The following is a 15,565-nucleotide window of genomic DNA, read 5'->3' as shown; positions in this document are numbered from 1 at the left end:
ATTTGTATAAACGAAAGCATTGTTAACTGTCTTCAACATTAATGGTCTTATGACTTATATATCTCAATAATAAATATAAGTTTTTAAAAAAAGAGTATCCAATGATAAATAAATATTATTCAAAACTAAAATTACCTTTATTGTTGATTAGGAACTAAACAAGAATATTAGGGATTATAAAGTGGTTCGAATTTGAGAAAATATATGAATTTACATTTATTTGGGATCCCTATTAGTAAAGGCTTAAAAACATATCTTTATATCTCCGTAAATGTAGCAAAAACTTCCTTGCTAATAAAAATATGTAGTTATAACAATTTCATCACTATTTTTTTCCGAAATTTTTTTTGTATAGGCAAAATCTTCTAAAAATACATGTGCAGCTCCTTACATTATTGCAACACATACCTACAAACGAAATAGACGCCACATTCTCAACACGGGAATGAGAGATACCTATAGTACAACATCCAATTATATCTCTAACTATTTATTTAGATCAGGGCTGTTCAGAGCAAATATGATCGCGGGCCACAACAAGTCACTGTGCAGATTAGAGGACCTATTCGGATAACATATATTTTACTATTTCACTTTAAAGAATTGCCTTTAACGGATATCTTCTTTCTTGAATTAGATATCTACGCCTATCTGTATTCTTTAATTCGACATCATCCCAAATCTTACTATTTATAATCGTTCTCCACCTCTAATTATATACTAATACTATAGTTCGAGTGTGTTTTTGGCTTATTAAATTACAGTAACTGAAAACTGCAATATCAATTGTATAAAAACAACAATATCGTAATTACTTTAATCATCATTAATGGTAGACTCCTCTTTTGTTTATTTCAAGTTTACTTAAATGGCACGCTTACAAAATTCGCACAAATTCGTCAAATGTACCCGAAAGTCACTAGTTATGAATCTAAAAATTGGCGCATGATTGACAGCGATGATTACAAGCAACACCCATGTAAACGGGAATGTATTAAAGATAAACAAATGACTTGTTATTATTATATGGTTGTACACTACGACGAAACAATGGGTCCAGGCTGCGAACGGTATTTAGAAGCGAGATATCGCATAAAGACCGGTAAAGCCGGCGAAGAACTTGTGGACGGCTTCACTGTGCATAACTACGACGATTATGACGATTGCAAATTTGCGGATGGCATTGCTTCTGAAATTATGGTGGTAAATGGACGTATGCCGGGGCAAGGGGTCGAAGTATGCATGGGTGATACAATTGTAGTAGATGTGATTAACAGCTTACACGAAACCACTACCATACATTGGCATGGCATACATCAGCTGAAGACTCCACACATGGATGGTGTGCCACATATAACACAATATCCCATTGAAGCTGGACAGGCATTTAGATATCGATTTGAAGTGGATCATGCGGGTAACTATTTTTTAAAATAACGACTGTATAGAATGTATAAGAATGTTAAATGTGTATTGTTTAAATATACATGTATATAAATATAACTATATACGTTATATATAAGCTATATATATATATATATATTTTTTTTTATGTATAATGTTAATTATTATATAATTATATATTAAAAACAGTTAAAGGATTAATTAATTAATTTATATTTGTTTTAGGTACACATTGGTGGCACAGCCATACCGAACATCAGCGTGCATTTGGACTAGCAGGTGCTTTTATAGCACGTCAACCAAAACTTGAAAACGTACACGCAAAATTATATGACTTTGATTTTTCTGAACATATCATAATAATACAAGATTGGGTCTATAACTTTGATGAGAGTATACCACAGAATCTGCTCATAAATGGTTTGGGTCGGAATGTTAATAATGATAGCATTACCAAACAGCCAACGCTATATTCCATATTTAAAGTTGTACGTGGTGGACGTTATAGATTCAGAGTTATTTACAATGGTACTATAATTTTAAATACATAACGAATGTATGAAATAATTAAAGTAATCTACAGGTTGTGCCAATTGTCCAGTAAGTCTAAGTATCGATAATCATAATCTAGTGGTTATCTCAAGTGACGGAAATGATATTGAACCCATTATAGTACAAAAACTTTCAATTCATGGTGGTGAGAGATTTGATTTTATACTGCATGCTAATCAGGAGGTCGGAAATTATTGGTTACGTATAAAGGTAAGTAGACTTGACAATATCTACACTAAGTTCTATATTTTATTTATAAGTAAACATTAATTTCCCCATACACCTCTTCATAAAATATATATGTACATACAATTAAAAAATGTACCCCTATATAAGTAAATCAATGTTTAATTTTTGCTTAGGGTTACAATTTTTGCAAAATCAAAAGCCTGCATCAAGAAGCCATACTGCATTATATGGGTGCTAAGCAAACCGAACGACCTAAAGGTGAGGTAACATACGACTACGAAGCGGAAGGTGTGGAAGTATGTTTTTATTTTACTTTTCTTTACTTTACTTTACTCTAAAAAAATTAATTATTATATTATTAAGCTTAATCCACTTGACCAAGCTCCTACTAAGAATGATGAACGTATAACTATTGTTGAAACAAATTCGATGAAACCACGTCTGGAGCCACCTATGTCACAACAACGTACACATTATATCAGTATGGCCGTACATGAACGAGGAAACTTTCTATTTCAAATGGACAATATCACTTTTTCTTTACCGAAAATCTCTTTGCTACAAACTCGTAACTTAGGTATTGGTCGCTTTTTTTGTAATAAAACCCATCAAGAAAACTTGGGTTTCAATTGTCGCAGCAGACACTGTCGCTGCACTAACGTCATACAGGTGCCTGCCTTTAAGGAGACTGAATTCGTTATATCAGCCATAACAAATTCTGCACATCCCATACACTTGCACGGGTACACCTTCCGTGTTGTGGGTATGGGCGTTTTAGGCGAAAATTTGATTAACAATGTAATTTGTAGTTAAGTTCATTTTTATTTTCTTAGATTTACCTATAACATTTATATTACAGATTGAGGAAATTGATAGGAAGACTCCATTATCACGTCGGAATCGGAATGCTCCGCTCAAGGACACTGTCCAAGTGCCAGCTTTTGGATATACAATTATACGATTCTATGCGGATAACCCTGGTTATTGGATATTACACTGTCATATATCGACGCATTCAGAAAATGGCATGGCACTAGTGGTACGTGTTGGCGAAGATACACAAATGAAAATGTGTCCGGTTAGCAACTGTGGACTTTGTAGTTCAGTAGTTTAATCTTTCAGATACTAAATTTGTTAAATACACAAATACTAAATTCGATATAAAACTAAATTACGCTTAGTTTATGACTGTAATGCAATTTTTATAGTTTAAGTATTTATTGATAAAATATAATTTTTTTACTTGTATGTACCATATTTGATTCAGTTAATGTTTAAAAATTTAACTTATAACTTTCTGAAAATGTATAGCAAAAAGGAAACCGAAGAAAGTAGTTATGATTACCCAAATATAGTTTCGAATTTTTTTATGTTTGTACGATTTTGCTTACATCTACTTATTAAATATTTAGTTTTATTTTATTCCCTGTATTCATAATTTGGTAACCGTTAAGACGTTTAATTGTAGCCGTTTAGACTTTTAATTGTAGTCTTTTAAACCACAGATATTTGTCGAAGCATTGCAGTTCTTATTTCTGTTCGTGGCAATGACACCATACTTACATAGAAGTGACAGATACTATTTTGCACGTGTAATAGAAAGTAACTAAACAATCCATGTCTGTTGTTCCTCTGCAGCTGGGCGTAATTTATGTTTTTGTACACATTTAGCATTTAGTTAGTTTAATCGTAGTTTTAGATTCATTTGTGCCGAATTAAAAGCATCAATGTTTTATTTTTTTAAGTGCCTATAGTGCTGCTGCATTGTCTTTCGTATATGTTTTTATTTAACGTTAGTAAATAGCAAATGAAATGATTTAGAGGTACTGCCATATATGTATCATTAATGCACTAGTTCCTTTAAATTAATCACAGTTCTCCAAATTGACCACAGATACCGTTTTAATTAATATTAGATTTTTCCTGGATATTTAAATGTTTTTTAAGCTTATATCTACGAAAAAATGTACGATCACATAATCTGCATTCCAAGTTGGGTTCAAAGTACGTTTGTTCACGGCGATGTAAACTACTTTTACAAGCAAAAATCTTTCCACATATATTACAACAAATTCTACCATTTGAAATTGGTTTTTTAGTTGAAAGCAGTATGTCAAGTGACATGACCGGTAGTCATACAAAACATCACTGTTCTGTTATTTAAGGTCAATGCTGTAAGGCACATTTCAGTAATATTACAGCTTACTACACGTCTAGAGGTGTAGGTTAAGTGGTCAATAACAAATACTTAAGTAACGTAAATGCATGATAATAGTTATGGAAGATTTCATTAGACATTTTAAAATATTCAGTTTATTTAGTTTTGCCAATTCAAATTTTAGACATACATTTTGTCCCAGTACAAAAGTATGGAGTGGCATGCAATAAAACTGACAGTTGTTTATCTTTAGACTCACTCCCTTAAAGTAGTCTGGTTTCTTCGTCTGGACTCGGGTTGATTTCAATTGCAGTCCCATACATTCTTTATACGCCGTGTTCCCCAAACACCACCCATCCACATTCCAACTCATGTATTCGTTTTGTAATCCTTACATGTTATCTGCTTTCAAATCCATGCGAGTTATAATAATAACAACAACAGATGTCTATGCCACGACCTGCAACAAAAAAAATCATCGAAACTATAATTCAAATAATTGAACTCTTTTGAGCTCTGAAACTTAAGCGTTAAATCTTTATTGCAAAATCGAAACGGAAAGAAAAGAAACTGTTTTGATATTGATATCGCATACCGCAGCGTTCAACGAGCTGCAAAAGCTTTAATATGAATGCTTTTAATAAAGTAGAAAGTGCAAACATTTATATACATATATGCTCGATCAAAACAAAAGCTTTCGGACGAATTTTAACGTTTTTATAATACAGTGAGCGAAATTTACTTAGACGCACTCAAAAAAAATGCTTTTATTTTTGTTAAAGAGCAAAGCTATTGATCTTTTTTCATTATTGTTTTTTCTTTTCCATTACTAAACGTAAACAAACATAAAAGGAATGTGATTTTTATTTTGCAAAGTTATAATGATGAATTTCATAAAAAAGAAGCTAAGTAAGTGCGCAATTTCTATAGACGCATATATTTGTTTCGGTAGTTCGGACTAGTTTATTTGATTGTTCTGTAAGAAGGTTTGTATTTCATAACACATTAATATTTGAGCTAATATTCTAAAAGCAAAAACCATACAAATTCTTTACGAAATAGGCTCCGCATTTGCGCAAGTCGAATGGCAAAGGGAAAATTTCTGAGCGCTGAAGAAAAAGCCAAAATAGGGTGTTTACATCAAAATGGATTCTCAAAGAGGAAAATTGCAGGCCACATAAACCGATCGGAACACGTTGTAAGAAATTTTTTACGTTTGGGTGAGGAATATGGTAAAGCCCCTACGAATAACAAGCGAAATGCAAAGATAAATCGGCGACTCAAAAACCAAATAAAGGAAGAAGCAACAAAAAATCGGCTCAGTGCAGCTCAAATCGCATCAAAATTGCAGCTACCAGTTAAAAAAAGAAGAGTGCTGCAAATTTTACATGCAGATGGCCACATAAAATGGAAGAAAATGATGAAACGGCCCCCTCTGAAAGAAATGCACAAGAAGAATCGCATTGTTTTTGCTAAAAATCATATGCATTGGACCAAAGAATGGCACTCGGTTATTTTTTCGGACGAGAAAAAATTTAACTTGGACGGGCCAGACGGTTTCAGCTCTTACTGGCATGATCTTCGCCAAAACTTTCCCATAAGAATGAGTAGAAACTTTGGAGGCTGATTTGTCATGATATGGGGTGGTTTTTCACTCCATGGAAAACTTACTTTGTGCTTCATAAATACAAGAATGAACTCATAGAAGTACACTGAAATGCTGGATGACGTTCTTATAAAGTTTCTGGAGGAACACGCCGATCGGGATCTAATTTTCCAGCAGGATAACGCCGCCATTCATGTATCCAAGCTTTCAAAGTCTTACTTCTCATCGAAGCAGATAACGGTAATGAATTGGCCAGCAAGGAGTCCTGACCTAAAACCCATTGAGAACCTATGGGGAATAATTTCACGGAAGGTCTATGCCAACGGACGTCAGTATTCCACAGTGAGTGAGCTCAAAGCATCAAGCCAAGAGGCTTGGGACAAAATCGACGATGTGATTATCAAAAAATTGATAGATTCGATGCCAAATCGAATTTTTTCAGTTATAAACCAAAACGGAGGAATTACAAAGTATTAAGCATTGTCAAAACTGTGAAAACTCTTTGATTTCTTTTGTTTAAACATAGTGCGCCTAAGAAAATTGCGCGTTTATTTTGCCTTATTTTTGTGTTTTTGTACATATGTAAGAAGAATGACTGATATGAAATATATTTCTTTTTTGTTTTTTACTATCAAGCACTGCTTTTTCTTTTTCAACAAAAAAAACATTTATATTCGAGTTCGTTGTATCATTTTTGAAAAAATATTAAGTGCGTCTAAGTAAATTGCGCTCACTATATAACAGTGCTTGCTGGATGCTTTAAATGGAAACTTTAAGTGTTTTAATAATCCTTTCTACGCAGTTGTAGCTTTAAGCCGAGACAAAGCTTAAATCGTGTTACCTCAGCATAGAACGTTCAATTAGTTATCGACTTTATTGTTGGAAGCACAACACAGACGTTGGGGCCAAATTAATTTTAATAAATTATTATAAAAGCTCTCAGACTATAGTAGAGATAGCTACTAGATTTTAATTTTTTTCATTAAAATTGCTCGGTTTTATTTAATATGAATATTAAGTTTTATAGCCGAGCTAGAGGTAAAGTTAACACTACTCTTTGATTTTAAAAACATTAAGCATAATTTATATTTATTAATATTTAATTACAAATCACATACAGAAATTTAAAATACATCATAAACATTTATTTATTTTCATTTACAACGGTATAACGGATTTTCAAGTTATTTCATGAATAAAAATAAAATAAATTTGGTTTCTACAAAAATAATTTACACATAAATCAATAGATAGTATACGAATTAATTTTAAAACTATACTAAATTTCATAATTTAAACTATTTAATTTCATACAAATTTTCTAAATATTATTGCTCTTTTTTAAATGTTTTCTATATTCTGCCTTAAATTATATTTTTAAATAAAAATTATTGAATACATAATAAAATTGTTTACAAAAAGTATTAAAATAATTAGCAATCTAAATAAATACTACATACATGTAACAAATATTATTAAAATTGACTTTGAAAGTTAAGAAGAATTTGATCAATACAATTCCTAAACTTCTTCAAATTGAAAGGAAGAATTTAAGGGTTTTGATTTGTATTAACGATACTCGAATTAACGTTATATGTATTGAATATTTCATGTAATTTAATCTTCATTAATTATGAGTATTTTACTTCAGAAATTTTTTAATTTATTGAAAATACTTTTAAAGCATTTGTGTCCACATATATATTTTTGCAAATCAATAAATTACAAACTTCAGCCTTATTTAAAACTTTCAATACATAATTTTTACTGTATTAAAAATAACTCGTTTTCCTACAAATCTATACCTTCTTGCTTAGCAAGTATAGTTTTAATTTTCATTAATAACTCCATTTTGACAGTATCAGGTACAAGTGTGCGTGCTTTTGGCGTAATATCAGCAATAAGTTGCTCAACTTTTATATTTGTTCCTTTTTCCTGATAATATGAAGATATACAATATTGCATAATTAAAAATAAATAAATATGTACTTATTCTTTTACCTTAATCGTATTCCGACACATAAGACGTACTTCATCACGCCAACCACACTCGGCCAAACGACTTGCCAGTAAATCTTTTAACCTGTAAAATAATTTACAATTTATGAAAATGTCAATAAAATTAAATAAAATCATTCGACATACTTCGACCGATCTCCGGTTAAAATAGTTGCTTGGTCAATTGTTTTCGTTAAAGTCATCATTTAGTAGTAAATTTTGTATAAATATTTTTTCGCAATCTGCTGGATTTTTCTTTTTACACAATGAATTTGTTGTTTGTTTGTTGATAGTGCAGGCTTATCGATAATACAGTTCTCAGTGTTAGAGGTGGAAACACACACTGAACACATTTTGTTCAGAAGTTAATAGATATTACTACATTGGATTTAATATTAATATTTTAAATATTATAAAAAACGTACTATTTATAATTAGATGATTACTATTCCAATGCAATACTAACAATGTATGTACTTACATACATACTTACATACAATATATAAAAAATTTATTCGTGTTATAAAAAGAATATTATATTTTTATGTTGTTATACTCTTATGCTGTTTTTAGTTGGTAAATCTGGCGTAACTTTTCCAATGGAGATACACTTTTACCGTGAAATTCATTTTGGATTTATAAATCTTAAGCGAAATGTATAACACTCGAGATTAATCTATAACGCTGTAAATATTTTGTCATAGTAGCAATATTACCCGAAAATTAACAGCTGTTTTGTATAACCAGACAAATAAAATTTGATTTGATATGTATGTATTTATGAAAAACTTAAATGCCTATTAACACAACCAGAAAAATGTTGAATTATTCCTAAAATTATTGATTAGGTAACTGAATTTGTCAGATCGAGAATAAATATAGATTGTATCGAGATTTACCAATCAAAAACGCCATTATACTTTTATATCTGCAGAGTAAATTTAAATGAATAAGAGCACACTGGATTAGTTTTTAAGGATTATTATTATTATAAAATAATAGGCTATGAATGCACCCCGACCTAAAAGATCTATTGTACGCCTAAATACCAACTAATAGAATTCTAGATTATTTATAAATATCATAATTGCTGTAGGCTTAATTTTACTTATTTGAATTGGGACTAAGATTCTGTTTCTAAGATAATCAAATCTACGTCTTGTCGCCGCTGGGCAGTTATATAGCATATCAATCACTTTCTACCGTACCAATATTCTTCATGTGGTAATTGAGTCTACAGTGTTCTATAAGAAATTTAGTGTAGATTTTAATATCATATCTGCTAAGGTTCAGGATAGCGTCTACTTTGATGTATTGAAGATCAATTAATCTTCTTGACTACTGCATGCCTATTTGAGTTCTACAGTGTTGAAGTAGATTTTGTTTCTCCTATTCACATAATGAGTTATTTGTAAAACTATTTGTTACCCCGCAGAAGGGCTCTGGACCAATGAAACGCGCACATGCACCCTTCTTTACTAGGGAATCCGCTATTTAATTGTCCTTATGCACTTTATGTCCCTGTACCCATATAAGAGTAACATAATTTCTCTATGCTAAAGTATTAAGAAGGTGAAAGCATTCCACGACCAACTTTGATTGGAATGAAGAGTTTGTTAAAGATTTTAGAGCTGCTTGGTTGTACAAAAGAGTATATATTTTGGTACCTCGGATGGTATGCATGGACCTTTGCTCAAAAAATGGAAGAGGTTTTTCCCATTGCGATTGATTTGCAGAACTTCAGTCTTATAATTCCTGTTCCTGCACTGTCATCTTTCATTTTGGACCCATCAGTAAGATAAGACTAAAGGGTACCTTTTTTAAGATAATTTTGCTGTTTCTCCAAGTTGATAGGTCACTGATTACCACTTCGAATTATCTGGAGAAAACTAATCTTCAATTCATCTTATCAAAGATCTTAAGATCTTATTATTTCATATAATATTTATGCATAACAAACAATAATTATAGTTAATAGATAATGCGATGGAAAACTGTATTGCAAAAATTTCTAAAAGATTTATTAAAAGTGAGACATGTTTTTAAAAAACGCAAAAAGATTTAGTTACGGATTTCTTTTTATTGTTAATATAAGTAAAAAAAATGTTCAATTCTTATAAATAATGGTTATGTTCATACATATGTATGGTTAATCAAATATACAATTTGCATATATTAACAGAAACACAACTTCAGATAGTCTGTATCAGTACTTATTACCGACACTGTGGTTTTTTCATGTTATGATTTTAGAGTTATTTTTTTCATATGAACGAGCTTTCGTGTTCTCTATTATGTCATTTTATATACTATTTTGTCAATTATGGAAATAGTCACCATAGTTACTATACAAAGTGGTAATCACGGTATGTATTTGCCAGGTACACAAATTAAAAGACCATCATCCTACTTCAACGTATGACTAACCATTAAAGTATCCTTTTGCACAATGTTTGGACACTTTAGTTTTAGTTATTTTGATTATATTTTAAGATATGAAAAAAATTATAAACTTTATTATATTTCATCAAATTCAAATCAAATTTTATTATATTTTATCTATTAAACTCAACTAAGTTATCAGAGATAGTATGCATATAGATGGGGTGGGGTCTACAAAAAATTGGCCTGTAAAATCCATTGAATTATTGTTATTTTAAGGTCACAATCTCGAATGAAGATGAGAAATAAATTTATAGTATATTTATATCAAATTATAATGGAATTGAAGAGTATTGAATAGTAATATATTAAGTCTTCTTTTAGTTTGATAGTGAAATCAAAATGAAGGTTGTATTTGATGTACTTCGATGTAGTCAAGCATTCGCAAAACAACTAAGCTAATGTCTTACGAGTTTTGTCACACCTGCCGTAGTTGGTATTGTCCTTTTCATTTTTCGGGTAAGTTTCTCTAGTACAAATAAATATTATTTTGATAATACAGAAGAGCTTCCGATGTGTAAAAACTCAGGATATCGCAATTTGATACGTAAATCTTCATTTGTTGGTAAAATAAAAATAAAAATAAAAGAATCATTTATTATATATCATTATTTATTATAATTGAAGAAATGACAATTTACATAAATGGACAAGATATTTTGGTTTAACCAATGTGTTGCTTTATTACTTTGCTAAAACTAGTGGGTCTTTGTCAAATAGTTTTGCTGGGGTTTGAAGTATCGTTGCTAGCTTTATCAATTTTAGAGGTGCAATGATTATTGCTAGTCAGAGAGGTCAAAAAGTGTTCTTAAGTTTTTAGATCTTCATATATAATTATTTTATAAAATAATACATATACATACATAGTATATGCATAAAAACAGTCACTTACTTATTAACCATCTTGCGATAATTTCTTATTACTTTTTATTATTTTTTTTGTTAGGATTTTAATGAATACTTGCTTTTTAACTTATAAACAAACCTACACCTACATACTGCCACCTACTTTATTTAATAAGACTGGAGAAAATGTTAAATTGGATTCAACTACAGCCACTCCCTCCCCCTTGTAATTGTATGAATTACTAAAATGTGTAGCTGTTATATGAGACCGCTCCATTCATGGCAATGATTCCATGTTCGCAATGAGCTAGAAACTGTTAAAAACAGCCGCTTCAATCACTACCATAACGTCATCGCCGGTTTCAAACCAGTTTAAGATCAGTTCATATTGTCATACATACAGACGTTTGTCGTTGTTGTTGGAAGAATTGCTTGCGTGGTCGCCATACGGCAAAGCCCGATTTGTCTAAATTTGAACTTCTCATTGCTAAATTTCATTAAATTTAATTTATTTTTTGTATATACATATGTATGTAGATGATTTTGTCATAATTTATTTAAATTTATTTGCTAATACACACAAATCTTTTATGCTTCAAAAAACAGTTATAATCTTAAATAAATAGTATATTTCCATATTAGAGAATAAATCGAGCGTTTTTAAGAAAAATCAATCAATTTAATATAATAATTTTTTAAATTCATTAGAAATAAACTTTAATTTACAGAATATTTTGCCATATCGTAGATTTGTTATAGGTGTGATTTTTAGTTTGGTTGCTTACCTCATCCAAACCTTATCTTAAAGTGATACGAATTCTATTGTATATGGTTTTCATATGTAAAGCTTAAAATAGAGCTGTGAGTTGCTTATGACTCGACGTCTACACTGGCTAGACTTTAGCAAGGTTTTTATGTTCGAAAGTCTATACCTATATATTGTTTTCAAATTTTGTCTGCGAATAAAACTTAATATGCGTCAGTGAAAAAGTAAGAATATATGCAAAAATCATGCCAAAGTTTAGCCAGTGTAGATGCACGGTAAACTAAATCGAAACTTCTAACTTTTTAGTTTAATTAAACTGAATTGTTGTGACTTTGTATAAGGAAAAAAAATAAACCAACTTATGGGCTCAGAGTATGCTCGAACTACTAAATCAAATCACTTAAGAAGTACATGCGGGGAATAGGGAAAGAATTTAATGAACAAGTAATTAAAAAAAGAATTTAACAATACTATTTCATGTTAAATTAAAGACATTTTAAGGTAAATCTAGTATTTAAGGTTTAGGACTACCACAAGTAGTCGGGGTGAATTATTGTTAGAAGACCTTACATTTTAATAGATATTTATTTAAATTGAAAGTGGGTGTATTAATATCTAAGATGCTGTAAATAATTCATCTAATATTTTAGATGCTTGAACAATAACTAACAACGATGAAAAGGTATTATAAGCAATTAAAAGGAAAATTCCTTCCTTGGTTTTAAACATGTTGAACTATATATTAATATAGGTTAGTGTACTAAAATTCAGCAGCTTTGCTAGCTTGCTCTTGTTCCAGTTAGAAATGCGCTTAAGAATTCCTGAATCTTCGATGGACTGATTAGGTAACAAACGACCTAATAGTATACCCAATTTAGCCTCTATACTGGTGAAAGCAAGCCACTGGTCGAGTTAAGTAACTGAGATTGTCAGACGATAATCAAAGTACCAAGTAATCCTGCACCTGCACTGCCTACACTTTTGGATAAATTCTATTTTTTTTTACCCACATATGCAAATTTTTGTTTACAGACAAAATTCGAAAATGATGTGTGTGTTTTTACCTTCAAACATAAAAAATTTCTGAAGTCTAACCAATATTGATATTAAGTCGAAAATGAATCACGTAGACATCTGAGGAATTTAATGGAAGAAGCCTTCAACGATGTAATATTAAATTAATAAATTCTAATCATAAATGTATTATATTTTTCTAAAGTACGATTTTAAGTAAATTTATTCTGTTTCAGAGATTCGACTTTTCAATAAATTGACTTCGTTTCTTTGAAAATCGGTACATGTTAATTTACCTGATTTGATTTTTCTTTATGTGTGTAAGTTTATGTAAATATGTATGTACATATTTCCGGTTTAGTTACTTTTTGATTAAAATAAAACAGCAGGTTCAAATAAATCTACATAATCTATATACCTTTAAAATACTTAAAATGAAAACATCTGCTTTAGTGTTTAATGTATGTACACACATACATATACTGGTGTACATATCAAATACAAACCGAACAACAACAACAACAACTTCTTTAATAAGACCAATTCCTTGCTAAAATGCCTGAAAGAAAACAAAAAACAATAACAATTTTTGGCATAAGAAAAAGTCACCCCATGCACAAGCAAATAATTCTTGAAACTGCGGCAAAAGTATTGATTTTCAAGGATAGCAACAAATAACAGCTAATGCTAATGCCATTGCAACGGGGAAGGCACAGGAAGCACATATACATACATACATACATAAGCAGCATAAAATGCAGCGCATATGAAAATATTTTTAAGGCCAATGCAGCAACAATTTCCAACAACAAATTGTATGAGAAATTCTTTCATACTTCATTTCTATAACTTCGCAGTATAGAGAAATTACCATCTAGGCGGCAATGAACATACTAGCGCATGCGTATATTTTTTATGCTAGTAGCAAATGAATAAAATGAAACACACTTGCATGAAGTCATCATGCAGCAAAGAGCTCAGTATACCACATACACAAATAACACAACATGAATTAAGCCGTGCACCAAATATGGTACCAATGAAATGATGACTCACACGAAAATAGCTTGGGTGGGGAATAAATTACTTATTTATTTATTATGCTTTCTAGAAAAACGCACAGCGGACTGTGATTATTGACAGATGTTCATAGAAATATTTTAAGTAAATTTTTTTACAAAGGAAAATTATAAAATATTTTATGTATAATTAAATTTTTTTAAATAAATTTATTTTACTTTAATCATAAAATTTTTTTTATGCAAATAAATTTAATTTTTATAGAAATTTTTCATTAGACTCCAGATCTAACCACCAATTTAAAAACTCTATTAAAGTAGCATATGTACAGAAACAGCAATTAGTAAAAATTAAAAATATGAAAAGCAACAACAATTTCACTATTGCCACTTACTTCGTATGCAGTCGCTGCTCTGCTTGCTGCGCTTTCATATACTGGCATATCAAACACTTATGTGTGTATGTTTTGTAAAAGAGTGCTCTGCTTACAACTTTCTTACATATGTACATTTCTTAATTTAATATTAAAAATACAAATAAATACATATGTATGTACATACATATGTGTGTGTATACTGAAATGTATGTAGAAATAGTAGAGAGGTAAATGCAATGGGCACAAAAAAATTAAAACTTCATACTTTTATAGTTGCTTGCCATTTTCCCGTTGAGTAATTTTGTATCTTGCTTTTTGTTGCTATACAAAAATAGAAAGCAGAAATATAATTTACCACAGCTAAGATTTTACCTAGACCAAAACGAATCCAGAAAAAAGTTCAACAAACTTTTATAAAATCTAACTTTCAGTGAAGTTGCATTTTTTGTTTTTTCTAGCTGAGAAAATCTAATTAGAAAAATAACTTGTAGAGTTAAATTAACTGTGGATATTTTCAGAAGTAAAATATGAATTGAATATGAAATATGAATATACATGTACTATTAAGAAAGAAAGCACAATAAAAGAAATGTGCCACTTTTTTTATACTAATACACGTTTAAATGCTAGAATATGTCGTTACTAAATTTTGAGATGTTCTGATTCCAGATTTATATTTTTTCTTTAACTTAGTTATCGAATGCTACAATAACAAGTCGAAAACCGCACTCGCAAATGTTTGTATTCGCCTGAACACACCCTACGTAATTAGACTAATTAACGCATAGCCTCACTTGTTATTTATATACTAAATTTTCTGGGAATATGCTTTTTTTGTAGCTATTTATATTCAATATTAATTTACATATATAAATATATGACTTGACTTTTATCATAATTTATCACTGATTGTATTATAAATAAAATGAATTACAAACAAAACCATTGGCTTTGCAAATGACTCTCGAGCCGATCCAATGGTTTACATACTACTTTATTCCTGCTTGTCTTTTTATAAAATTTCAGAAATAATTTTGTTTTTTTTTACATACCTATTTATAAGCGATTCACAAATCCTTTCGGCGTTTCCAATGTACTCATAAAAACTGTGTCTTTGTATAGATCTGTGGCTGGGCGTTTTTCAATAATACACCAAAATTATGTGCTTACAGCAAATATCCTATTGTTTTAGTG

The 15,565-nt window shown here is 30.2% G+C and overlaps 2 protein-coding genes across 2 annotated transcripts in view; one reads left to right on the top strand and one right to left on the bottom strand.

Annotated features, from left to right (window-relative positions):
• LOC119681781 (laccase-like) overlaps nucleotides 1–3,315 on the top strand; it is a 4,115-nt gene extending 800 nt beyond the window's left edge. Inside the window, exons 2-7 of the mRNA XM_038095059.1 lie at nucleotides 860–1,417; nucleotides 1,630–1,932; nucleotides 1,988–2,166; nucleotides 2,319–2,441; nucleotides 2,509–2,943; nucleotides 3,005–3,315. Of these exons, the coding sequence (XP_037950987.1) occupies nucleotides 860–1,417; nucleotides 1,630–1,932; nucleotides 1,988–2,166; nucleotides 2,319–2,441; nucleotides 2,509–2,943; nucleotides 3,005–3,259 (1,853 nt within the window). The 3' untranslated portion in view covers nucleotides 3,260–3,315. The remainder of the gene's footprint in view (nucleotides 1–859; nucleotides 1,418–1,629; nucleotides 1,933–1,987; nucleotides 2,167–2,318; nucleotides 2,442–2,508; nucleotides 2,944–3,004) is intronic.
• Nucleotides 3,316–7,319: 4,004 nt separating this feature from the next.
• Nucleotides 7,320–8,294, bottom strand: LOC119683183 (enhancer of yellow 2 transcription factor-like). The gene is made up of 3 exons (XM_038096801.1): nucleotides 8,055–8,294; nucleotides 7,911–7,992; nucleotides 7,320–7,844 (listed from the first exon to the last, which is right to left on the bottom strand). The coding sequence occupies exons 1-3, from the start codon at nucleotides 8,111–8,113 to the stop codon at nucleotides 7,701–7,703; spliced, it is 285 nt and encodes a 94-aa protein (XP_037952729.1). The 5' UTR covers nucleotides 8,114–8,294; the 3' UTR covers nucleotides 7,320–7,700.
• Between the last annotated feature and the right edge of the window lie 7,271 nt (nucleotides 8,295–15,565).

This window comes from Teleopsis dalmanni, chromosome 2 (assembly GCF_002237135.1).
Source record: "Teleopsis dalmanni isolate 2A chromosome 2, ASM223713v2, whole genome shotgun sequence".
Classification (NCBI taxonomy): domain Eukaryota; kingdom Metazoa; phylum Arthropoda; class Insecta; order Diptera; family Diopsidae; genus Teleopsis; species Teleopsis dalmanni.
This window is presented reverse-complemented; position numbering and strand designations above follow the sequence as displayed.

Bases quoted from the DNA above. Each gene is read 5' to 3' on its own strand.
- LOC119683183 (XM_038096801.1), bottom strand. From the start codon at position 8,113: ATGATGACTTTAACGAAAACAATTGACCAAGCAACTATTTTAACCGGA. The intron at 7,993-8,054 runs GTATGTCGAATG...ATTATTTTACAG, and splicing joins TTAACCGGAGATCGGTCGAA to GTTAAAAGATTTACTGGCAA. The intron at 7,845-7,910 runs GTAAAAGAATAA...TCATATTATCAG, and splicing joins TGTGTCGGAATACGATTAAG to GAAAAAGGAACAAATATAAA.